General features: G+C 66.0%; 1 protein-coding gene and 3 non-coding genes across 4 annotated transcripts; 3 read left to right on the forward strand and 1 right to left on the reverse strand.

The window, feature by feature from the left end:
* Window positions 1-13: 13 nt before the first annotated feature.
* Window positions 14-3,470, forward strand: ATRAID (all-trans retinoic acid induced differentiation factor). Its single transcript, XM_065632417.1, has 7 exons — window positions 14-118; window positions 381-511; window positions 908-979; window positions 2,721-2,792; window positions 2,926-3,047; window positions 3,153-3,253; window positions 3,344-3,470. Exons 1-7 carry the CDS (start codon window positions 50-52, stop codon window positions 3,446-3,448), a joined length of 672 nt encoding a protein of 223 aa, XP_065488489.1. The 5' UTR covers window positions 14-49; the 3' UTR covers window positions 3,449-3,470.
* Window positions 3,471-3,982: 512 nt separating this feature from the next.
* On the forward strand, window positions 3,983-4,147 carry LOC135987832 (U1 spliceosomal RNA). The gene has a single exon (XR_010606067.1). It is a non-coding gene; the product is annotated as a U1 spliceosomal RNA (small nuclear RNA).
* A 1,004-nt stretch (window positions 4,148-5,151) lies between these two features.
* Window positions 5,152-5,315, reverse strand: LOC135987848 (U1 spliceosomal RNA). The gene has a single exon (XR_010606083.1). It is a non-coding gene; the product is annotated as a U1 spliceosomal RNA (small nuclear RNA).
* Window positions 5,316-6,814: 1,499 nt separating this feature from the next.
* LOC135987849 (U1 spliceosomal RNA) lies at window positions 6,815-6,978 on the forward strand. Its single transcript, XR_010606084.1, has one exon. It is a non-coding gene; the product is annotated as a U1 spliceosomal RNA (small nuclear RNA).
* The last annotated feature ends 416 nt before the right edge of the window (window positions 6,979-7,394 follow it).

Raw genomic sequence — 7,394 nt, forward strand, 5'->3', positions numbered from 1 at the left:
GCGCACCGGAACAGCCGCGGGGGCGGGCTGCGCGGGCTCTGCCGCGGCCATGGGCGGGTCGCTGCTGCTGCTGCTGCTGCTGCTGTTGCTGCTGCCCGGGGCCGCCGGCGGAGCGGCGGTGAGCGGCGGGACCGGGGCACAGCGCGGGGTGCCCGGGGCGGGGATGCCCGGGGTCGGAGGTGCCCAGGTCGGGGGCTCCGGGGGAGGGACCCGGGGGTCGGTGAGTTCCCGGTCGGGGGGTGTCGGAGGGTGCCCGGGTCGGGAGTGTCCGGGAGTCGGGGGTGCTGGGGGTGGCTCGGGGGTCGGGGACACGAGTGCCCGGGGGTGGGGGTGCCCGTGCGGGTGCTGGCGCTGCCCGAGCCCCGCCGGACACCCCCCAGGTGTGCGGGCTCTGCCCGGGGCCGCCGCGGAACAACTCGGTCGTGTCCCGGTACTGCGCATCCCGGGCCGGTGCCGAGAGCGACGGACGGTGCTGCCGGGAGCGGGGCGCCCGCCCGGAGCGGCTGCTCGGGTACGGGGCGGCGCGGGGGGGTCGTGGGGGCACGGGAGAGGTGCACGGGTTGGGGGGTGCTGGGGGTGCAGAGGGTGTTGAGGGCCACATGATGGGGTGTGGGAGGGTGCCTGGCACAGGAGGGTGACAGGGCAGGTGTTGGGGGGTATGGGGGGGTCAGGGGAATGCGGGGTGGGGGCGTGCGGGGTGGGGAACTCGCGGGATGGGGGTGCACAGGGCAGAGGGTGTGTCGGTGGGGGACACGCAGGACGGGGGGGTGGGTGGGGGCTGCATAGGGACGGGGTGTAGGTGGGGGACATGCAGGATGGGGGTGTGCAGGGTGGGGAACACGTGGGATGGGGGTGCAGGGAGTGCCAGGCACACTGACATCCCTCCCCCACTGCTGCCCCCTCCCAGGCTGGACCTGAGCAACTGTTCCCTGCGCAGCCTCCCCCCGGCGTTGGCTGAGGCCGCAGCCACCGTTGTCCTGTGAGTCCACGTGCCCCCTTGCGCCCCCTCCTGCTCCCCACGAGGGGCAGGGAGAGGGCTCTGGGGTGGGTCAGGTGGGACCCCCCCTCAATGGGCCCCGGGGCCAGCGCAGCCTTGAGTCGCTGGTCCCCATCTCCCCTGTCTCCCAGTGCCCTGCTGTCCCCGGGCCCTGTGGCGCCTGCTTCCCAGGGGACACCAGCCGCTCTCCATCGTGTTTGAACACCCATGGTAGCCTGGGGGAGTCCCCAGTCACTGGACAAGGGAAACGTCACCCCCAGGGGTAACAGCGGGGACTCTGGGAACCACCAGCCAGGCAGCTGCACCTCTGTGCCCGGTCAGCTCCTGGAAGCTCTGCCAGGGCACACAGGTGACAGGGAGGTGACAGCCAGCATGGCTTCACCAAGGGCAAACCGTGCCTGACCAGCCTGGTGACCTACAACAGAGGGACCGTGCAGGCGGACAGGAGAGAAGCAATTGGTGTCCTCTGTCCTGACTTCTGTAAGGCTTTGGGCCTCACTAAGCTGGGGAGAGATGAGGTTAATGGATGGGCTGTCGGATGGACAAGGAACTGTCCGGATGGCTGCGTCCACAGAGTTACAGCCGATGGCTCAGTGTCCGAGTGGAAACCAGTAATGAGCGGTGTCTGTATTGGGACCAGCACTGTTCAATGTCTTTATTAATGATGCAGTGGGATTGCGCACACCCTTGGCAGCTCTGCGGCTGGCACCAGGCTGCGTGGTGCAGTTGATTTGCTAGAGGGGTGGTTGGCATCCCCAAGGACCTGGGCAGGCTGGTTGGGGGTGCATGCGAACCTCATGAGGTTCAACAAGGCCAAGTGCAAGGTCCTGCACCTGGGTCGGGGCAACCCCGGTATCAATCCAGGCTGGTGCTGGGGTGAGACATTCGCCATGACCCGGCCATGTGCGCTGGCAGCCCAGAAACCACCCGTGTCCTGGGCTGCGTCCCCAGCCCCGTGAGCAGCAGGTCTGGGGGGATCCTGCCCCTCTGCCCCGCTCTGGTGAGCCCCCCCTGCAGTGCTGGGCCAGCTCTGGGGCCTCAGCACAGGACACACATGGACCTGCTGGAGAGGGGCCAGAGGAGCCCCAGGAATGACCCGAGGCTGGAACAGCTCTGCTGGGAGGACGGGCTGAGAGAGCTGGGGGGTCCAGCTGGAGAAGAGAAGCTCCGGGGAGACCTTAGTGCGGCCTTTCTGGACTTAAAAGGGGCTGATAAGAAAGATGAGGACAGACTTCTGAGCAGGGCCTGTTGTCATAGGACAAGGGATGATGGTTTTAAACTAAAAGAGGGTGGATTTAGATCAGATATGAGGGAGAAATTCTTCACTATGGGGCTGGTGAGGAGCTGACACAGGCTGCCCGGAGAAGCTGTGGATGCTCCATCCCTGGGAGTGTTCAAGGCCAGGCTGAACAGGGCTCTGAGCAACCTGGTCTGGTGGAAGGTGTTCCTGCCCATGCCAGGGGTCTTGGAATTAGATGATTTTTCAGGGTCCCTTCCAACGCAAACCACTCTGTGCCCCTGTGACACCATCCCAGAGGTTCCTTGTCCCTTCCCTGGGGCTGTTGTCCCTGCTGGGGAGCAGCCTGGCCCCAGGTGGTGATGCCGTGCAGAGAGGAGACCCCCACCCTGTTCCACAGCCCGGGGCCGTGCTGGGGCTGGTGCTGTTTGTGAGCACCCGGGGCAGTGGCGGGTGAGGGTCCATGTGCCTGGTGTGTGCTTGCAGGGACCTGACAGACAACCCGCTGACAACCCTCCCCAACGGCTCCTTCCTGGGCTTCACCCAACTGCAGTGCCTGTGAGTACTGGGGGACGTGGGGCCGGGCGCTGAGCCGTACCCCTGGCACGGTGCCGGGTGCCAGGCTCTCCTCCCAGCGCAGTGCCGGGTGCTGAGCTCCGTTCCCGGGTGCGGTGCTGAGCTCTGTCCCCAGCGCGGTGCCGCTGGCACTGGAGTGCCCAGGCGGGAGCGGCGCCTGGGTGGAGGTGACGGTGAACGGGAGCAGCCGGCTGTGCCGGGGCCAGAGGAACCTCTGCAACAGCTCCAGGGAGCTCGGTATGGCGCGGGGTGGGGGGGCTGTGTCCCTGGCATTGGGTGCCGTGGGGCTGGCGGGGGGGTGTCCCTGGCCTGTCCCCATGACCCCCCGCTCTGCCCCGCCAGCCTGGCCATGCCCTGAGAACGCCGCCTGTGCCCCGGACGGCCCCGGCCTCGTCCAGTGCCTCTGCAACAGCCCCTTCCACGGGTACAAGTGCCTGCGGGAGGTGAGCGCCTGTGGGGCGCGATCCCTGTCCCCGAGTGTCCCCCGGCGGGACCTGGGGGGGACAGCGCTGCTCACAGCTGCCTCCTCGCAGGGCACGTTCCCCGTGCTGCTGTTCTGCGGGATCCTGGGAGCCGTCACCCTGTCGCTGTCCCTCCTGCTGTGGGGCACCCAGCGCCGGAAAGCCAAGACCCCCTGAGCGGGGCGGGGGGCGGTGCCTGTACAGCGGCCGGGGGGGCCTGGGGGTGCTGGGCGCGCTGTGTCCCGGGGCTGCCTCACCGCGGGGGGACTGGGGATGAATAAAGCCCGCAGCATCCTGTCCGTGTGTCTGTCTGACTCCTGGGGTGCGGGGCGGGACCCTCCACGCTGCTTTGAAGCCCGCCCCGCGGGGCTGGGGGCACCGCCTCCCCCACGCGCGCTGCCGGGGAGGAGCCCCCGCCCGAACCCGCGGGGGCGGGACGGACCGCAGCGGGGCCGGGATCGCCAGAGCGCGGGGCGGGGCCGGCGGGGGCGTGGCCATGCAGATCAGTCCCGCGCGGCATGCCGGAGCTCCCCGCGCCACGACCACGGCGGTCGCGGGCGTGCGCGAGCGCTGCGTGGGCGCCGCCTGAGGGCGAGACGCGGGGCGCGGGCCGGGGCCTCGTGTGGGCCGTGCGTGGGTGTCGGCGCGGGGGTGTCCGTGTGCTGGGGGTGCGCGGGGCGGCGTGGGGCGGCGCGGGCGCGGGTGGCGGGCATACTTACCTGGCAGGGGAGACACCATGATCAGGCAGGTGGTTTTCCCAGGGCGAGGCTCATCCTTTGCACTCCGGGTGTGCTGACCCCTGCGATTTCCCCAAATGCGGGAAACTCGACTGCATAATTTGTGGTTAGTGGGGGACTGCGTTCGCGCTCTCCCCTGGCTTTCTTGGTCAAAAACAGATTTAGTCTCATTTGTGGTCGGAAAAGGAAGGGTTTACGTGTGAGTTTGTGCAGTCAGGCGGGTGGTTGTAGGGAGCTGTGTGTCCAGGTTGCGCGGTGGGGACGTCTGGAACCCTGAGAAGCTGCGGGGCCATGTTCTGGAAAACGGTACCGAAAAGGCGGCAGAACGGCGGTTTTGAAAGTGTTAAAAAGCAGCACTTTGATTGCAGCGTGCCGGACGCTCCCAGGATCGCTCTCCAATCGACTGTGCGCGCGATTCGCACTTCTTGGTATTTATTCCATACACCTGTTGCATATTCCTTCGTTTCTACCGCTTAGTTAATGCATTAAACAGAAACTATTTCCATCACCCCGCCCTTTGCCGGCAGTCTGTCTTTGGTATTCCAGAGTCTGTCAGGGGTCTCTGGTGTCCCCGGTGTCCTCGCAGCTGGTGCCTCCCCCAGTGTCGCTTCTTGACCATGCACATTGTCATTTTGTGCTGCTACTCAGCAGAAGTGACGTAGCTCTTCACTTAGTGGAACATTCCGCTTGCCCAGCTCGCCAGCCAAGGACATCCTGCTTTGCCTCATGTCCAGTGTCCATAGAGCTGTTGTTTCTCTGTCAGGTTTCTGTTACATTAGGCCTAGTCTTGCTACATTTGGCTTAGGGGTTTCTAAAAGATTTTTGTTCCTCTTGCTGTGGGGCTTAGCTGTGCGCAGGTACCTGGGGTGACACAGGGCCCAGGTTTCCCGGTGGGAACGCGTTTCCGTGATTTCAAAACCACGGAAAGAAACTACGTGGAAATTAGCACGAAAATCAACTGAACTCCCCCACCTAGGAGCCGCCTGCCTGGTTCGTGGGGCGATAACCCCAGCGCAGCTGCAGCGGCCGGATGGGTGTCAACACCCGAAACACTCGGTTTGCTGGACGCCCACTTCCCGTGGAAGCCCCCACTTCGAAGTTCGGCTGAAGACGTACATAAACTCTGCTCTTAACCAAGAACACCAGGGGAGAGCGCGAACGCAGTCCCCCACTACCACAAATTATGCAGTCGAGTTTCCCGCATTTGGGGAAATCGCAGGGGTCAGCACACCCGGAGTGCAAAGGATGAGCCTCGCCCTGGGAAAACCACCTGCCTGATCATGGTGTCTCCCCTGCCAGGTAAGTATGCCCACCACCCGCGCCCGCGCCGCCCCACGCCGCCCCGCGCACCCCCAGCACACGGACACCCCCGCGCCGACACCCACGCACGGCCCACACGAGGCCCCGGCCCGCGCCCCGCGTCTCGCCCTCAGGCGGCGCCCACGCAGCGCTCGCGCACGCCCGCGACCGCCGTGGTCTTGGCGCGGGGAGCTCCCGGCATGCCGCGCGGTGTCTTGTTTGCATGGCCACGCCCCACGCTCAGGGCCCCGCCCCGCGCGCTGGCGATCTGGCAGTGTTACCGTGCACAGGGGGTCAGTCACTGCTCCCGCAGGCGTGGAACCTGGACTCGGAGGACCAGCCCAAAGTCTATAACTATTATTAAAAACTGAGGGGGAAATTGCACAAAATGCCACCGCCTTTTCTTCACCCCTATTATCCAGGTGTCCAACAAGTACCAGTGCAGTGCTTTCCTTGGACCTCCTCTTGCTATTAAGATGCTCTAAAAAGCTTTTCTTGCCTGACGCAGCACTGGCCGGTGCCAGCTCCAGCTGAGCTTTGTCCTTGTGTGTTCTCTGCCTCCGGGTGTGATCCACGGCTCCGTGACCCTGTGCTCAGCCTGGCCTCAGCTCAGAGACGGTGCCTCGTCTCCTTCCCCCCACGCTGCACACAGAGGTCCCTGCTCAGCCCAGCCCGGCTCCTGTTGACCGGGGACACCCCGGGATTCCCGGCTCCCCGGATTTTAGAGGTGGCCGCTGAGAACTGACCCAATTGACCCCCAAGCCCTTGCCTGCTGATCCTGGGGGACACGGCTCGGGGGTCCTGAGCACTGGAGGGAGCTGCACTGCTGCGGTTTTTGCTCATTACATGGAAAACTGGAAACCCGACTGTTCGGGGGTCCTGGTGGCCTGGACAGCTCCTCCGTCCCCCGAGTCTGTCTCTACACAGAGGGGCCGGGGGCACCTTCCTGCCGGCTCCGGGGACACTTGTCACCAGCACTCATCGTCACCGGGCCCACCGCCGGCACCTCCAGACCTGCTGGTCACAGCTGCCGCGGGAGGGGGCGGGCGCTGCGGCGGCGCCGTTCCCGCCACCGGCCACGGTCAGGCGAGCCCCGGTGCCCGCGGAGCCGCCTTGGTCCGTGCCGGCTGCTGCCGGGGGCGCGGGGCGGCAGCGCGGCGGGAGGGAAGGCGCTGCGGGCCGGGGCTGCCGGTCAGGGCGCCGCCCGGTGCCGGCGCTGGCGCGGATCCCCGCCCCTCCCCGCTCCGCCGCCAGCACCGCCAGGGGCGGGGCCCCGAGCGTGGGGCGTGGCCATGCAAACAAGACACCGCGCGGCATGCCGGGAGCTCCCCGCGCCAAGACAACGCCGCCCACGGGCGTGCGCGAGCGCTGCGTGGGCGCCGCCTGAGGGCGAGATGCAGGGCGGGGCCGAGGCCTCGTGTGGGCGTGCGTGGGTGTGGGCGCGGGGGTGTCCGTGTGCTAGGGGTGCGCGGGGCGGCGTGGGGCGGCGCGGGCGCGGGTGGTGGGCATACTTACCTGGCAGGGGAGACACCATGATCAGGCAGGTGGTTTTCCCAGGGCGAGGCTCATCCTTTGCACTCCGGGTGTGCTGACCCCTGCGATTTCCCCAAATGCGGGAAACTCGACTGCATAATTTGTGGTAGTGGGGGACTGCGTTCGCGCTCTCCCCTGATTGTTGTTGTTCAAAGATAGGTATTGCATTAAATATCAGATTTATCCGCAAAAGCCCGTGCTTGCTGCGGTGGGTGGTCTGGTGGGCCGGCCCCCACGGGGACCTCAGCTGCTGCGCTGGGGGCCGGCGTGAGCTGCAGTCGGGACAAGGGCGATAGCATTTTGTTTGGAAAAGAGCTTCAAGATAGAGTCCGACGGTTCCTCCAGCCCTGGCACTGCACCATGTCCCTGAGAACCTCATCTCTGTGTATTTTTAACCCCTCCAGGGATGGTGACTCCAGCACTGCCCTGGGCAGCCTGTTCCAATGCCCCACAGCCCTTTGGGGAAGAAATTGTTCCCCAGATCCAACCTCAACCTCCCCTGGCGCAACTTGAGGCCGTTTCCTCTGCTCCTGGCGCTTGTTCCTGGGGAGCAG

The sequence above is a fragment of the Caloenas nicobarica genome, chromosome 3 (assembly GCF_036013445.1).
Source record: "Caloenas nicobarica isolate bCalNic1 chromosome 3, bCalNic1.hap1, whole genome shotgun sequence".
In the NCBI taxonomy this organism is placed as follows: domain Eukaryota; kingdom Metazoa; phylum Chordata; class Aves; order Columbiformes; family Columbidae; genus Caloenas; species Caloenas nicobarica.